This window comes from Athene cunicularia (assembly GCF_003259725.1).
Source record: "Athene cunicularia isolate RWA chromosome 7 unlocalized genomic scaffold, athCun1 chr7_part1, whole genome shotgun sequence".
Lineage (NCBI taxonomy): Eukaryota > Metazoa > Chordata > Aves > Strigiformes > Strigidae > Athene > Athene cunicularia.
Genome location: NW_020799107.1, coordinates 26,353,166 through 26,371,211, shown reverse-complemented (window position 1 = coordinate 26,371,211; position 18,046 = coordinate 26,353,166). Strand labels below are relative to the sequence as shown.

The following is an 18,046-nucleotide window of genomic DNA, read 5'->3' as shown; positions in this document are numbered from 1 at the left end:
AGCCCCACTTCTGTACCATTGGAGAAGCCCTAATTCAAACACCAGAATCAGAATCATCACTGATTGGTTGTGTCTTTGGCAAAGGAAAAATTAAATCCTGCTCCAAAAAAGGCCTCCATCTTCAGGCATAATTATGTAGTATTTGTGCTTTATTCTAGTGCTTAATCTAGGGCTTGCAATGTGTTCTATTATTCCAGGGTTACGTTTACATTAGAAGTCAGAATCTGGGCAGCATTCTATTGAATGTCACAATCGCAACATATCTAAGATCGATCTCATTATTTCCATTTTACATTACAACTATTAATACTGTTTTGTTTCCCTTTGAAATCAGGAAGATCAGTACTTGTTTCTCCATTTCTGTTAATAATTCCCCAAATAATATTCTGTCAATTGACTGGCATGAGTGATTTGTTGCTTAAAGTATTATTCTTATGACAAAGTGAGCTCTTACACCATTTTTCTTTTACAAACATGTCTGACCTTGTGGGAATTTATTAATGGTTTAATTTTATATTTTTCTTCTTTTAAACACTTGTCATACTGCAGTTATCTACATTCTTGGGATAGATATTAATGTGTTTCTTGCCTGTGAAATCTCAAAATAAATTATAATTGTAACAAGCAAACAAAAGAGGTTATCATAAATTAGAGCATTATGCATTTATACAGCTAGGTTAGATGATGCATTGGTTAGGAAGCAGTTGATTTTAACATGAGAGAGTTCTTCTTTGTTTGAAGCTACAGGGGGCTTTTTGTTTGCAAAAAAGTTTTCAAGAAGGCTCTCACAGACCTCTCAGTGGAGTTCGACATATAAGGGCCGAGTGGCACAAGCTTCCTCACACAGTGAACTCTTTAGGGCAGGGACCATTTTGGTTTACATTTGTATAGTACTTGGCGCAGCAGTACCCTGTCCTAGTGTCCTGCTATGTGTCTCTTGGGTAGAAAATCCAGATAGAAAATTTTTGCATGGTTATAAAGGTTGTTCTAGAAGACAACAATGAAAAGGGGTTTGGAAACTGGTGTCCTTACTAGGCTGGAGAGTTGAGGTGCACAGCGAATATAAATCAGAACTGGCAAACTTGCCCTTTTTTATATCAGTTTGCACTGCTCTTTTTTTTGGCCAGATTTAGTACCATGTGACTGTATAGACTGAATAGGAACTACTTAATAAAGGCTCAGGTTGTAGTGATGGTGTAGCTTAGAAAATGCCCAGAGTTTGTATTGCTTTGCGTGACAGCACTTTTTTTCTTCCTAAGTGTCTTGGCAGCATAAAGAGTTGGTAATCTTGTTAGCAGTAATGCCTTAACAACTTTCTTGTGACTTAACATAACTCCTAAATCTTCCTATCAGTTGTGCAAGCCTGTATCTGTCAGTCTAACTAGGATCTGCCCTGACTTTTCTGATTTCTTTTTAATTAACTTTGAGCAAGAGTTTTCTGTGTAATTAACACAACTCTATGTACTGCTGAAAGTAGATGGATTCTGGAGCTTAAAAAAGCTTCTTGAGAAAGTTTAAGGCTGGGGAGATTGTCTGAGCATCAGTTCTGACACAACTCCATGTTTGTCACATGCCACAAAATTTCCATCTGTACTGCCATTTTTGTCTGAATCTTCCTTCTTCCAGAAACACATGTAGTGTAGGTTTAAATATAGCAGAAGATAGATATTTACTATAATCACTGGTAATTTATTGCAGTGTCAAATTATTAGTGTTTCGGTTTTAAATCAAGAAACAAAGCAATATCTTATTTCTAATTTGAATTTATCTGGTTTCTTCTTCCATACACTTGTTTCCTTTCTCTTCTAAGCTACAGTAGTCATTTGTACTCGATCAAATGGCTTTGACTGTAGTCAAGATACTGATCTCTCTCTTTTTTACAAAACTTGACAAGTCAAGCTCTTACTGACTTACTCTCCATAATGCACTTTATCCAGCCCTTGGAGGCTTGGGGTTGTTTTGGTTTGTTTTTCTTTTTAATACCTCTTTTTCAGTTGCTGTTTGTTGGTTTATTATCCTATTTAGAAAACAGGCAGCAGAACTGTAGTTGGTATCAGAATCAGTGAGATGGAGGTCACCTTCCTATTGCTGTGCTCACTGGAGGTCATTGGTCCTCTTTCTACCTCGCAACAGTGGAGCTCATGTTTGTTACTTCTGTATTAAACCTTTAAACCTCTGAAAATAGAGCATCCCTTGCTGTCTGTGGATGCTTCTTGTTTCAGTCTTCAGCTCCATTTTCTTTGAGTGAAGAGGACTCAGCTTAACAGTTAAATGACATTGTTTATGAGGTCTGCCCTCTTTTCTCAATCTTTCTGTCTTTTCCCTTTCCAACATTCTTTCTATCATCTGTAAATTTATCAACATTAATTTATGAAAGCTTCTACATCACAGATTATGATATTGAATAACTTTGTCTTAGTCTGATCACAGAGGAAATCCACCAGAAACATACCAAGTGATGATTTCCTATTGTTAGCTTCTCCATGAAATCTTTATTTTGGCAGCTCTAACTCCTCCTAAATTGATGTCATTAATATAGTAATATAGCATTAATTACAAGCAGAATAATGTAATATAACACAAATATTTCAGTAAAGGCTAAGAAAATTATCTTTACACAGATACATTTGCCAGTTAAATGTGTAATCTCAGGAATAATGGAAGTACATTTTCTACATTTTTTCCTTTAAAATCTATCAATTAGTATAATTACATTTTTTCTTCTCTGAAACTCATGTGAATTTTTTCACTACTTTGCTTGTTGTCATTGTAACTGTAGTCAATATTTTCCAGGTCAACCCACTTGCCATTTTTAAACATGACTGTGACACTAGCACATATTTGCATTTCCCCAGACAGTTTCTGGTTTATTAGAAAATGAATGCCATGGGCCAACAAGTTCCTTAACAAATTTTTTATGGCTCCTAGGCACAATTTCTCATGGCCTAGTATTATATTGCCAAAATACTCCATAGTACTTTTTTATCCCATGGGATAAAAATGAGAAAGACATATACTTCAGTCTGCATCACGGATGGGAGTCAGGAGGTTGGCCAGCTAGATGCCAGTGGGGAAATTAGACTCGGGAGCTGGTTTTTGTTGGTTTGTGTATTTGTTTTATATCTGAAGCTGACTTTCTGTGGAGTTTCATGGAAAGAATGCAGAAGCCTAGAGATATTTTAAACTGACTTGCACTATTTTTGAGTAAGTCAGAAAATCCTTTAATAGCTCAAAATGCAAGGGAAAGGCTTTTGTGTATCTAAACCAGAGCCTCCAGTAAACTGTCAGCTTCTGTGGCTGTTAAGGTCTTTTCCAGAGCTGCACCAGTTGCAATGTCTAAGTGGAAGATCCCAGTCTTCATGTTTACTCCAATCATGCACTTTGTGACAATGCTTTAAAGACTGTCCATGGGCTGGTTCCTTAAAAACAGGTTGGGGGACAAAATGGATAGCAAATTCTTTTAGTTGACTGAGATTTCTGAAGTGCCAGGATTCAGAATACCCAGCTGGATTAAACAGTCCAGGCTTTCTTGCAGTTATGTGAAAATAAGCTTATTTCAGGTCATGAAGGTTTTTTGAGAGGAAATACCAAATACTTCATTGAAAGACATTTGGACTTCTAGCCCCGGGAATTGACTGTAGCTCTAGATCACAGAAGAGAGGCCTGTTGGGGAGTTTCCTGTCCTTATGAAATCTCATCAAGTTTTGCCTGTTGTTGGTTTTTTTTTTTATGGTTTTATAAGAAAATGAGGTTTCTACATCATGCGCTCTCTCAGCATCCCCTTATACTCCTGACCCAGCCTTGCAAACACTTTTTTGAACCATTTTGAACCATTGAACCATTCACACTAAGTCCTAGTAGTCCAGAGCTTCATGAAAACTAGTGGCTTAATAAAGGAGTATGACCCAAATTATCTTACTTCCCCTTCACTTCTCCACTGAGGGCAGAATACCGGCACTGCATCTCATGGTACCACCATGAGCGATCTCCAGTTACTTTGTATGTGCTGTTCTAGTGTAGTTTCTGGGGAGCATGAAGAAGTGGAGGGAAATAGGATGCAGATTACTGCTGCAGTGGGCTGAAAGTCGGAACAAGATGCAGCCCTTGAAAAAACAGACTTCTTTCATCTTCCTTCTCACAAAATAACTTCAACACATATAAATATTCTTTTGAAGGGAGTAAGACTGACATTATTTCATGAGAACTCTGCTTCCAGTGGAATAAGCCAAATGCAGCTTTGATCAAACCTCTGCCAGGGCTAGATTCTAAAAGCAAAACCAACAGAATGCACATGGCAAGGGGAGGATCGTCATGAGAAAACCCTAGGATTTGCTTCTATATTTTAGTATAACTGTGGGGAATGACTTACTGTTAGGGTGGAATGTTTTTGTTTGTGCATGCTGCATAGGAAGTGTTTCTCATAAGGTGTTAACTTATATTGCAGCAGTATGCTGTATGGACATGCAACAGCAAGAGTGGTGAGGAATGATCCTATGTCACATTAATCTTCAGGGAGCTGAGGAAGGGCTTTTGAGCGGGTAGAAAACTCCAGCAGAAACTAAAGTAAATGCTGCTTAGTTCCAGTCCCTTAATGATCCAGTTATCCTTACAAGCCAGACTCCTTCCCTGCAATAAGGTGGCCAGAGATCTCTTTCATATGTATGTGTCTTTGTTCCATAGTTTATGTAGTTTTGCAGTAACGTTTTTAGATTCTAATGTGTGATCTTCTCTAATCATGTTATATAGATTTATACAAATTCTTAGACTGGAAGTTATCTTTGGCTTGCTCTCCAATTGTCTCTTTAAAGAGCAGAGACATGTGAATTTATATTTGCTAGATGCCTGCAAGAATACTTTTCTAGTGTCCCTCCTCCATTTGGAATGGAACTGTAGCTCGTGACATTTTTGGCTCAGCCTGACTCATGGAAAGGAGTTGCCTCAGGGAAGGCACGTGGCTTTTCTTTTTACCCTGTGGTTGGTTGAGCACAAGCACACATGAGTGAGGGGTCAGTGCTCCTCTTCTGAGCTAGTTTTCACATCATTTCTCAGGGGGAAAATAGTCATTATTTAGAGCTTCTTGAATTTGTGGAGGATGAGGAGGAGGGAAGAATTAATTTTCTTCTAACCCTTGTGTGTGTCTGGCAAACAAAATTTGCTGGGAACCATTTGAATTTTTTTTTGTAAGATTTGTCTTGAATAATAAGATCCAGTTTTACAATGAGGGAAAATCTGAATGCCAAAAGCATAATTGCCTTGTCAGAACTGAAGTCTAGTCTCCAAAGGGAGTCAGTAAACTCCCAAAGTTCCTCCAATAGAGGGGTGTTCCTTTCAAGAACCTTTCAAGGTCCTTTTCAAAGACCAGTGCCTGTGCCATCTCCCACATCACAGAGGATGTATTTGATGGAGAGCCTGGGATCAGGAACTGTGGAAGGCAGAAGACAGCCTCCAGTTAACATAAAGAGAAGGGTGGCAAGCAACAAGAATGCTGGGAAATTTCCTTACGTCTCAGGACTCGGGGGAAGTGTCTGAAAAAGATCATCTATCCAATCTTGTCATTAGTTAGGAGAGACTGTGAGAAAGCTAAATGGAGGAAGGGGGGAAGTTCTTACTGTGGCTGAAATAAGTGGAGGATGGAGGAATTCTGGACAAGCTAACAGCAATGGATGGAAGTGCACAATGTCTCAGGCTGTGTTTAAGGAACAGGCCAGGCCCACATTTCACCCTCACTTAATGAGGGATATTTGGAAGGGGAAGTTCTGGAGTATTTTAATTGGGGCTCTCCCCAGAGAGCAAAGTACTTTGTAGTTCCAAGCAGTGCAAGTGAATGTAAGGATTAGGTAAACCACAGTTCTACTTCCTCATCCCCCAACTACTGGGAACAGCTTCTGTTTTGGTTCACAGAGTTTTATTTTTTAAGAGGAAATGTATTTCCCTTGGGTCATACTAATCTTCCCTTCCATAACTACAGAGCTTATGTCGCATCCTGTTTCTGCAAAGCCAATGAAATAAAATTTTGCTTTTTTGTTTGAAAATAAAATGATTTGTTGCTGTGACAAAATTGATTGCCACTGATATATTGCACTTTTTAATGGATGTTTTACAATACCAGACACCTGTTCCTTAAGTAATTCAGATAAAAAGAAAATGTTTCTCACTGCCATTTTTAGACTTGGGCACTAAGCTGAAGTTCTACTTTCACACATGTGTACTCATGAGAGTGCTAGAGATAAGGCTGAATCAACATATTGCAGATGGTCACTTGACAGAAGCCTTCTTATTTACAGTCCTACACTACTACACTTTTGGAAAAAGATCATCTGAGTGAGGACTTCCTATCCCTGCTATAAGACAAAGAACAGCAGCAGAGATTCTACTTTGGGTCTTATCTACCCTCATCCATTAACCACTTTAGGGCTGCAGGGACAGCTTTGAGTATCCTAGGTAACAGCAATAAGATTCAGTTTATCAATGTGTTTTTATTTTATTTAGCTTTAACAAGGTTCTAATTCTGATGTTGAATTTTTAAGGACAAAACATCTTTTTCTAGCAGTGGTCATCTGTAGTAAAGGATTGGATCATTTGACACATTTTTCTTAATAGCACTAAGGTTTTTGTGAGCTGCAACATTAACATCCATTTGATCTCTCCTTCCTTTGTATTAGGGACACTGTGTTCACTTACCATTGAGAAGGCCATGCCTGAAGATGGAGGCGAATACAAATGCATAGCTGAGAATGCAGCAGGGAAAGCTGAATGTGCTTGCAAAGTGGTGGTAGAAGGTAAGTACTTTGCTGGATGCAGGAAAACCCTTCCTTAGAACCAGCTCCTCTCCCCCTTTTCTGTCCCTTCTCTTCTGCATTTTTTGGTCAATACGTAATTCAATGTCTACCGTAAAGGAGCACGAGCAGAGAGACCGTACAGAGCCAAAGGCTCTGACTGCTTTGTGGAATAATCTTTGTTCTCCTGCTGCCCACTGTATTTCTATAAGGTTTTTAGAGCAGTTGAATGCGTGAAGATTTACTTGGGAGCTGTATGCATTCTTTAAGAGCATGTAAGAATTTAGTGTGTGAGCGTGGGTACCAGTCTGCCTCAGGACATTTCTCAGTCTAGAACTTTTCAGTTCTTTGCATTCACTGACCTTTGGTCATTTGGTTTTTCTAGAGTGAGAAAAAATAAACAAATTAGCAGCTTAGCCACCCTTGTATGTCACAGTCTTAGAACATGGATAATTTGCTGACTGAGGTACCCATTTTCAGCCTCAGTCGTGCTGATGACACTGTACTCTTGTTAAATAGTCTTGGCCTTGGGCAAATATTTTGTTATGAGTTTGAGAGCACAGACTTTTAAAACTGTCATAGACTGTAAGTTACTTCAGGGACTTTAAGTAACCAAAAGAGCTTCTTATCAGCTCATCTTATGGTGAGCTCATCCTTGAACACTCTGATATTTTTCATTTTGACTAAAAAGAGCATAAAGCTAAACAATAAGCCAGATAACATAGACCTTGGGTACTTAGCCTTTACAACTATGTTACAGATGTGCTGCTTGGGCCAGGAGATCTAGAAAAGAAAACTGTTACTTGTTTTCCTAATGTAGCATGCCACAAGGTAAGGGTATGATCCTCTAACTCTATCAGTAAGGGTCACTCTTCATGTAGCTGGAGAAGGAATTAATTATACATATAATTACAATTAATTATACTAATTCCTGTAATGGCACCTTCTGTGATACTATGGTCACAACATAGCCTGGCTTAGATATTTGATAAACTATTGTTAATATTTCTGTAATTTAAAGTAATAAATTTTACCAGCACTGAAGTCCAAAGAAGACTATCAAGAAGAGGCTTTAAGCAAAATCTAGTACCCTGTAACACCTTAACTACCACAGATGCAGAGTGTTAAAGGATCAGATCAGCACATGCTTAGCACACAGTAGTTCTCCAGTCCTGCCCTAGCATCTTTTAAGTGTATCAGTCACCTATATGTTTTTTCCTTTGCTTCCAATTTCCTGCTGGGCAATGCGTGTTCTAGGAGGCTGAAGGTAGGCTTTGGCTTTCAATTTTGGCTCATGGGAGGCTGTCAGCTCATGACATATTCATTGCATGATGATGTGAATAGCGTTACATAGCTGTCTGGCTCACTCTGGTAGTGACACCCATGGCGTTAGGAGCTCACTGCTCATGTAATGTTGGACACCAGAATGACCACATTCCTTATGTTAATACTGGCTGTCTCATCTGTCTTTTCCATTCTCTACTGGCATGCTGCTTAGTATGGCTGAGAAGAGGTTTTTGAGGAATGGCACCACAGCAGACTCCAACTATTTAGAAGAGGTGCCATTTGATATTCCATGTCTGTGACTGGCAGAGGGGATGACTGTTATTTTTAAATTAGAATTGTGATCTAAAATGACAATTAAAACTGCTCCCTTCTACTCAGTCTGCTGTCAGCATCCCAGGTGCTGATTTTTAGACTCAACAAGTCATAAATATCATTATATTCATTTTGGTCCCATGGACTCAGATCAGATTGGAGGAATGTTTCACTTCAGTTGTCAAATTAGTTCAGGGACAAATCTGTAGAATCAGATCTAGCACCTTCTTCTCCAAGAAGGAGTTTGGTAAGACAGTCTATCTTCTCCTGTTAACTTTTTAGGAAATTTGGAGAGATTAACTTTCACACTTTGGAACTTAGAAGTGACTGAAATAGGTGATTTGGTAAAATTTATGTTATCTTTTCTCTGGTAACTAAATTTCAAACACCTATCTCATGCACAAATTCTCTGAAAGCTGAATATTTGAAAGCTATAAATTGATACAGCTATTGCTGAGATCTTAACCCAGATTTGGGATCTTTCTTCCAAAGATAAATGTCAGGATCAAAGAATCTAGCAAGTGGAGCTCATTAGGATTTGCATTATATGACATGCTCGACCTGGGATAACCTTGCTGAAAAAAGGATGCACCTTGTAGTTATATGTGTCTGTGTCATATGGGATTCATGTGGGAGAGTTTGTATTGAGTCTTAGCTGTTGGTGGAGCCTGCAGTGCTGAGTAGTTGCTGAATATGAGCTGTACAATCTTGAGAATATGAAATGCATCAATCTTGAGTCCTGTGGTGTCTCTTCTGCCATTTTTATTTAGGAATGAACCAATGTGTAATAGTATTCTCTTGGAAATATTTGAACATACAGAGGAACTGCTACTTTTCATAATGTGTTCATCTATATAGATCACAGAGACAATGGAATAGGATGACATGGCAAGAGATCCTTTCGGATGAAATGATGCTTCAAATATGCCTTTGTTTCCCTCTTCTATGCACTGCGTAAAGCAGCTTTGTGCACATTGTACATTGTTCCATTCAGTTAAAATAGACCCATCAGTTTAAATGGTGCCTCTCGTCTAGTTGCTTTCTCAAGGTTCTCGGTGCTGCTTTCACAGAGGGCTTCTCCCTCTCTGATCCCTCTTCCTTTTAGAATGTGATATTCTACAGCAAGTCTGTGCAGAAAAACTTCCTTAAAAACCAAGAGACAGTAATTTCCTCTAACTTTGCAAGAAGTTCCAGAACAGATGTTAATAGGCAGCTTTTTCATTATTGATTTTAAAATAGGATATGTGTTTTATTATTTTTTTGATTGCAGATGCCTCATCCACAAAGACCTCAAAGCCTACTGAGAAGAAGACCAAGAAGCCTAAGACCACACTTCCCCCTGTACTGCCAACAGAGAGTAAGTGACAGTGATTTTGATTACTTCATTTTCAGTGGAAACAAAAGAGTGCTTTGGGATTCTGTGGTCGTTCCCTTTCTGTTTGCAGGCACAGTATCAGAAGCTTGTGCTGTTTCTTTAACCCTTGCACATAAATTGTGTGAAATGATTTTTTTTTGCCTTGTGGGGATTAGGAGTAAGTGCTGAAACTGTGAGTTCAGACCTAGCCCACTCTTTTCTGTTTTCCGTAATGGTGCAATAAACTTACGACACGGATTTATTTTTGGCTGCCTCCCAAAGAGCACAAAAATTTTCAAGTAGTTTGCTTCAAGACATGTGTCCCATGTAGACAACATACTGTGTTATCATTGGTAGGCAAGGTGTCTTGACTGAAGTGTCCTGTAGCATAATCTGTCCTTTTTTTCATGACCATGTAGAGTGATTTGGTCAATTTTACATTGCTTGTTTTAAGCCTAAATGCTTTACTTGCTTTTAATGCTTTCTGAAATATCAAATCAGCTATAAATTTCCATACTATTTACACTGCATACATGCATTTGATTAACAGGAAGCTTTAAACGGTAAAGGCAGAACAATAGTGTCAGTTTAGAAATTCGTAATACCACTACAGCTTTTTTTGGGGGGGATACAAGTATCTCTTAAGTCAAACACTGGACTTTGAAAGTTGTCTGTCTAAGATGTCCATCATGTGAGTTCCTAAAAAAGATGTAAAGACATGGTTCTAATGGAAACATTAAATATTTTATCCAATGTTGTCTCAAACCATAATCTGATTTTCATGCATGGAATATTTTTCAGCTGCTTTCAGCAGGACTCAGTGCAGTTTTGTACTAATTGATGATCACAGGTAATAATGGTGCTTCTGGTCTTGTTGACTAACATAGAGCTGTGCCCTGGGCTACAGCTATTTCTGGGCTAAGCATTATAACTTTCCCTCCAGCCAGTCATTTGGGAATGTGAGAAGGCTCACACCAACATGCTCCACCTCTGCATCTGAGCTTCAAATGCTATAAATAATAGCAATTAAGAACAATCATTTTGTTGTTGAAGATCAATAGAAAATAAACCTTTAAAGCCATTTGAAGCTACACAGGATAATGTTGAATAGAGTTTTCTATGCACACAGATGCATATATTTTCTCTGATCCTCTCAGCAGTGTTATCAATTCCAGCTTTCCCAGGAGAAAGTGAATTGGGAACTAAGTATAAGTATGTGGATATATGACCTGATCTACATCCTGCTGAAATCACTCGTCTTGGTGTTGATTGTAGTGGAAATTGGATATAGGTAGCCAAACAGAACCTAGCAACTGTGACTTCAGAAATGATTGGGAAAAGAAGGTTAAAATAATGGTGAATGGTTTTCTTAAGGTTGCTCCATGGCATATTATATTAGTGTTTAGTGTTTAAAATTCTTGAACTTCTCATAAGCTCTTTTTTTTCAAAATACCTTTAAAACATCTTTCCTGTTGCATTGAAAACATCAAGGTAACCAGAGAGAATATTAGGAAGCTGGACTTTGGAAGATCTTTTGGAAAAGTTTGGGGAAAATACATATTTAATTTTAAAAGGATTTGGCTGCAGAGATTCCACAGGTGTTTTTTAACATGAGCCTCAGTATCAGGATTGAGGGTATTTGTCTGCCTGAAATGACTGTTATATTTGTATGTTTGTCAGGGGCAAAATACACAAAACTGATCCAGTAGACTTCACAGTTTCAATTTAAACTGAAATACCTTTCAGATGTAGAGATTTTAAAGTTCTTTACCGGAAAGAGAATGGTCTTAACAAGTCAGATATTTATGCATCTTTACTGTATTTCTCTCAAAAAGAAGTTTAGTAAAAAATGACTGTGAATTAAGATGTCCCAATCTAATAAGTGGATAAATTTTTACTCTGATCTCTTCTAGTCATGCCACATCAACTCGCCAACAGTCTTAACAGCAAGTAGAGTGTAAGAAATGATACTGAAGAAATAGAAAAAAAAAATCCTAAAAATTTCACTGAACAAATTCTGAATTTTGAATAGTGAATTCAGTCACAACGGTATTTACTGTGTGGAGTAAATAAGCTATATACTCTCTGTCATTTTTAGAAATACTTCTCAGAGGAAAAAATACATATTTTCCATTTTCTGTAAGGAAGTGCAAGTCAAATTTCATGGTTAGCAGATACATCAACCTTCTCTCCTTCAGATGAATTATAAGTGAACCTTGGTTTTTGCTCTGGTAGAAACTTTCAGGAGAGTAATTAACTTTTAGTTCTGGAAAACAAAGACCAATGTGTTTCTTTTTGTGAAAAAGAACGAATGCTGTCAGTATGTCAATCTGTAGAATTTGTCTCATTGTGAGAATAGTTGCTGATCCAGATCACTTGACTGCTCATTCTGACAATGTTATTTTATTACTGGAAGCTTGGATTTTGTAAGGCACAGAAATCCAATAGTAAGTAAAATTTTGGTCACTACTTCTTCTGAAATGCAATACATACTAGACTCTGGTTTAAAATAAGCAGTTATTCTCAGAAAAACATCTATGGAGGCAGCTTTGTAGCATTCAATGTTTAACAATGTCTCTGAATGGATGCTTGCAGTGTTTACGTGCAGAAAAATTGCTCCCATGCTAGCAAATTAGGAAAATTATGATGTATTTCTTTTTGCTTGCAATTAATATTCTGTCACCAGAATTTAGTAATAATTATGACTCTGCAGAATGCAACTCCGTAACGATAAATATAATAACTAATAATGTTTCTGAGAATAACAAACACATCCAGCTTTGAATCTGAGTGAAATCAATCCCGAGGAGGAGTGGAGGAAGGATACCTCCTTTTTTAATGTTGACTTCGGTTCATTCTTCACTAACTGTACTGACTTAGGCTTTGTCACTGTGTCTTTGCTAGGTGGATATGAAATGCTACTGAGTTAGAATAAAAAAAATATTATGTTTCTTCTACACAGATATAAAAGACTAGAAGAGGCAGTGGAAAATTGGAACCTTTCATTATTTATCATGCTGCATATTCCATGCTATGCCAGAACAATAAGTGGATAGCATAAAGTTCTTCTAGTTTGACATAAGCCTGCAGCAGAAGTACTAAGCTCAAAAATTCTCACCACTTAAACACTTCTTTATGAAGCTTTGAAATCATCCACTGTAAAGGGATTTGGTTACCCAATTCCCATTGAAATCAGAAGTTACTTCAAAATAGGCTTAAAGGGAATTGCTTGTTTTAATTACCAAGGCCACCTGCAAAACCTTCGGTGCCTATTAAATAAATGTTTTTGGCCCAACAGACACTGGAAAAGCCAGAGTGCTGCTTGAGATTTTTAAGAGTAAATAATGTTTTGAAGGTTTATAAATAAATATTGTCTTTTTAAAAAAAATCTATTACTACTCCACACTTTATAATATTTTGTCCTCCTTAATGTGACTTAGGCTGAAGACGAAAACAGCAGTAAATCATAGCTGGAGTAATTAGCCCAAGATAAGGCAAATTCATTTGCAGGTCTAGAACACAACTTTCTTGATGCTCAGTGTTTGCATGTGGTTTGCAAAATACTATAGATTTTCTAAACTGACATCCCAAAAATTTGTGTAAAACATTAGTTTTCCAAAAGGATTTTTTTTTCAAAGTTTTTTCCCAAGATTTGTTGAGGAAAAAAGCATATTACAGCAGTTAGATGGTATTCTTCAAACTTCACCAGGGCTGAGCTGTGCAACATAACTTTACTATAGTAGGAAGAAACTCCCATCATTGCTACTGAGGAAAGAAGTGGCTTTAATGCTTCAGAAAATAACCCTCCTAAATCTAAGCATTGGATTAAAGTGTTTGGAAAGAAATGCCCACTGTTTTTTGTAGAGCTAATTCACAGCACTACTTTCAGTAAATATTAAGAAATGGCAACTGTCACCTGTCATAATCAGTGGTATGAAAACCTAACAGGATATCCTGGATTCCCTCATCTGAGTAACACCTGTTAAACCCACTGTTCTCATGTCCAAACCACACACATTGAAGAGATGACCCAGCACAGTTTGATTCCACAAATATAAGTTCTTCTGCTCAGTTAAAAATAAAGTTACATCAAAGAACTTCCTCCTCACACCTTCAAGTAAAGGAGACCAAAGTATATTATTTAGCAGTATTTGGTATCTTGCTGATATAAATCTTTTATATCTGCTACTATATAAAATGTTTACTTTCATGTCAAATGCATTTTTGGTTAAGTAACGATGCATTCTCTTGCTGACAGTTGTTAATAAAATGTTGCCACTGACACTGTCCAGATCAAATCCTCTGGAAGGCTGCACTGTTATCTTCCCAGATCTGATTTCTCAACATTATTAGTACTTGAATGCAAGGCTGAGCAGTGGCATCTCTGAAACAGTATGTCATAGAAGTAAAAATGTCAGCCAAGACTCCTTATCATGCTATATATTCTTTTTCATAGGGGGGGGGGGGGTTTCTAAGCGTTTTAATTACCATGGAAAAATTCTGAGTCAGTGGCCAAGTAATTAGCATGAAGTTCTGTTATTTACTCTTCAGTAAACAAGCTTATCAGAGAATCCAAGTCTGCAAGCATAATTTTAAGAAAATGTCATTAAAACATTAAACGATATGTCTAGTTTAGATAATACATAACAATCAGTAAAAATGTCAAGGGTTTTGTTGATTTCCATTCTATTAATATGATATGAAACACAGCACTGATGAATATAAAATGTTTCAAAATCTTAATTTTAGGTCAGATTGCTTTGTCCTCAGTATAAAACTTTCCAGTTTCTAAGGGAAGAACTGAGTTACTAAGGAAGTAACTGATCAGGTCAGAGATGTCCTTTTAATTGCAGCCATAAGAGCACTGTGTAGCAGCTGTGATCTGGTGACTGTGCTGCTGCTGTCCTCTTTGGTCCCTGAAGGTTAGTGAGGCTATTTGAACCAGTTCTCTCAGTCCCATTCATTTGCCAGAAGGTCCATGCAACTTTACTCCTGCAAGCACCAAGACATTTTCTGCACAATGAGTACAAGTACTTAGTGGGTTGGAACGATATGAATAACATTGCTAGGGAAGCCTCTGACCAAACTTTTTAAAGGAAAAAAAATAGTCTTTTTTTCTAAGAGAAGCTGTAAATTGCTTTTTTTGTATATGTAAAGAAAATTGCCATGAGCTATTTTTAAGACCTAGATATGATTTCTCTGAAACTCTGAATAATGAGAGGTGCCAACTTCATTCCTCAGGATTGGTGTCCAAGGGTGAGTAACTGTGCCATAAGGCTTAACAACCAAGTTAGGCTGAAGTAAAAAGGCAACATAAGATTTAACTTGGTGCCTCTGAAGGTCGGTTACCTCCCCAGATGAAAAGAAAATTCAGTTCTGTACATATAAAGAGAGCAATGGAGAAACACTAATTTGTTGTGTAAATCACCTCTCCTTAATGCCCAGTTCAGCAGTTTAGCTAATACTGGGTATGCATTTTGAATCTCTGCCAAGTTACTTTACAGCTCACGCCATACTGACATTTTCTGAGTTAATGTTGGCACAGAACAGTATTTTCCATGTGTTTTTCATACAGTCCATCCTACATATCTGTATGTTGACAGAAGAAGACAGAAATGTTTACTGACTATCTCATCCAGAGAAAAATGAGTACAGTTTCTGCAATGTGGCCTTGAACTGAAGAGGTGCCGTGCATCATTAATTCCCAGTTAAGTCATTCGACTAGAAATTGCAGATCTGATCTGTAATAAAAGCATTGACCAAAGTTTCTTCTCTATAAAACAAGGGCCTAAATCTATTGGTTTAAATTAATGTGCAAAAGCACATAACACCTACCTTTTCCCACTGAAACCATTTGGAGCTCCTTAATGTCCAAATGACCTGACAGTATTTTCCTACATAACAGACTGGGTAACAGGCTAGTAACCTAGTTTAGATTCCCGTTCCTACACACTTGGGCACAGCATTTTGGCATCAAATTGTAGATGTTCTCACAGGACATGAGAAATATGGAAATTAAATCTATATTTAAGAAACTATCGTTGTCTTGCTCCCACCAGAGGTTTTAGTGGAATTCACATGACCTGGTTGTTTGTAAGCTCTGTTTGATACTGGATCTCTTCTAGGCTGCTCAGATTTGCTTTAATTACAGAAATTGGTCAAGCACTGTGCTACTAAACTGCTGTGGAATTGTTTCTTCTTCCAGCCAAGCTGTTTTTAAATACTGAGTTACTGTACTGCATTATTGAAGCTCTGCATGTGCTAGTATATGCTAGCTCTCTCTTGACTGGAATTCAAGAGTGAGTATTTCTTGGATTTTTATTTTTATTTAAAGAAGGAGGAGGCTGGATTTTTTTTTAATTAGAGGACAGTCTACATGATTTAGAAACTAAATATGGGATGTTGCGACAGAATGACAGTTGCTCTTAATGAAAAAGAAAAAGCTATTAAAAACTGTTCTGAAACACGAAAACTCAAATACTGACTTGTATGGCATTTAGTTTTCTAATTTCTGCTTGTCATCAAATTTAAGCCAGAATTGCTTTCTATTGTATTGTATTTAGATAATAAATAGTTATTTGGAAACAGTATGAGAAATTTGCTCTTTGAGAAGCAGTGAAGTGAAACTGTTTAAGCTTTCAAACCTTGATGAAGTTGTCAGACTGCTGGTGTTAGTGCATTGTGACTGTCGTTTTTCTATGTAGCAATTAGCTTATTCATGAACGTATGAATAAATTGGTAAGTAATCATAGAATCACAGAATGATTGGGGGGTTGGAAGGGACCTTAAAGATCATCCAGTTCCAACCCCCTGCCATGGACAGGGACACCTTGCACTAGCCCAGGTTGCTCAGAGCCCCGTCCAACCTGGCCTGGAACACTGCCAGGGAGGGGGCAGCCACAGCTTCTCTGGGCAACCTGTGCCAGGGCCTCACCACCCTCACAGGGAAGAATCTTTCCCTTATATCTAGCCTAAATCTACCTTCTTTCAGTTTAAAACCATTACCCCTCATTTTACCACTACACTCCCTGATAGTCCTTCCCTATCTTTCCTGTAGCCCCTTTAAGTACTGGAAGGCTGCTACAATCTCTCCCCAGAGCCTTCTTTTCTTCAGGCTGAACAACCCCAATTCTCTCAGCCTGCCCTCACAGGGGAGCTGCTCCAGCCCCTCATCATCTTTGCGGCCTCCTCTGGACCCACCCGAGCAGATCCGTGTCCTTCTTATGTTAGGGGCCCCAGGCATGGACACAATGATATATTGTCTTGTTTTTTACTACAACTGTGGCCATCATCTTTCTCATATTTCATCTTGTCTGTGCTAAGTAATACCTGTAATAAGTTTTTGCACCATCAGTGAAGTCTGTGACAGAAAGAAACAATGATAGAATTCAGTAATTCATTGCCTTGACCACAAGGCCAAGTGTTCTGTATTTTCTGCACTTCTAGGTCTCTGTCCCTCTGTGCTTTCTAGCATAGAAGTGAATAGTGAAGCTTTACAGACATCACCTTTGATTCAGACCCTGATATCTATCCCCAGAAGGGTCTGAAGGTTACACTGTGAATCATTTACATGTGGGAGAGAACACCTCATAATACCACATCCCACATGTCTGAAGCATTCAAGTGAGATGGGGAAGAAGGAGCAGAGACTTGAATATGGGTTTTTCATCTCCTGTATAAATATTCTTGTTACCATATCTGACACGTTAGACATCACTTCTTTTTCCAGTTTCTCTTAAAGGAAATTCTGAAAAAAACAATTTAGTTCCTCTCAGAAGATGAAATCTTGAAAGGTTTTGCATGAGGGGAAAATGGTTTCCTATGTGACTATATTATTAGAGTATGTCATTAGCCCTTCTCCTGTCCTCAGCTAAAATGAGGCTATTCCACCAGCAGACAGAAGCAGGGAAATGTCTTTCTCCTTAACGGAGTTAAGTATTTATTGTACTTGTTTACCAGGTGCTGAAATCCATCACTATAGAAGACATGCACATAATTTTAGGCACGTCCCTCAAGAAAGAGAGTAGGAATTATGGACTGGTTGGAAATGCTATCTTGAGTACTGATGGTTTTTTCAGACTGTAAGAGTTTTACTTCATGCTTTATGAGAGCAAGTTGTGCAAGAGCCATTTCAAGGGAGGGCTATGCCTATTTTTAGTAAAATTCCAAAAAAGGGAAACAAAAAAGGAAGACGGAGGCTTCTGAACATATCTGCTCTCAAGATTCACCATCAGGGCAAAGAACGGCACAACCAACTGTCCCACCACTATCAGCCCATATGGGATCTTTCCCTTTCTTAGTTTATGTCCACCCCCCC

General features: G+C 38.0%; 1 protein-coding gene across 5 annotated transcripts in view; it reads left to right on the top strand.

Annotated features, from left to right (window-relative positions):
• MYLK (myosin light chain kinase) overlaps nucleotides 1–18,046 on the top strand; it is a 217,428-nt gene that overhangs the window by 146,847 nt on the left and 52,535 nt on the right. For all 5 annotated transcript variants that reach the window (XM_026852940.1, XM_026852938.1, XM_026852937.1 and 2 more), the window contains 2 exons: nucleotides 6,663–6,779; nucleotides 9,646–9,732. In XM_026852940.1, the coding sequence (XP_026708741.1) occupies nucleotides 6,663–6,779; nucleotides 9,646–9,732 (204 nt within the window). The remainder of the gene's footprint in view (nucleotides 1–6,662; nucleotides 6,780–9,645; nucleotides 9,733–18,046) is intronic.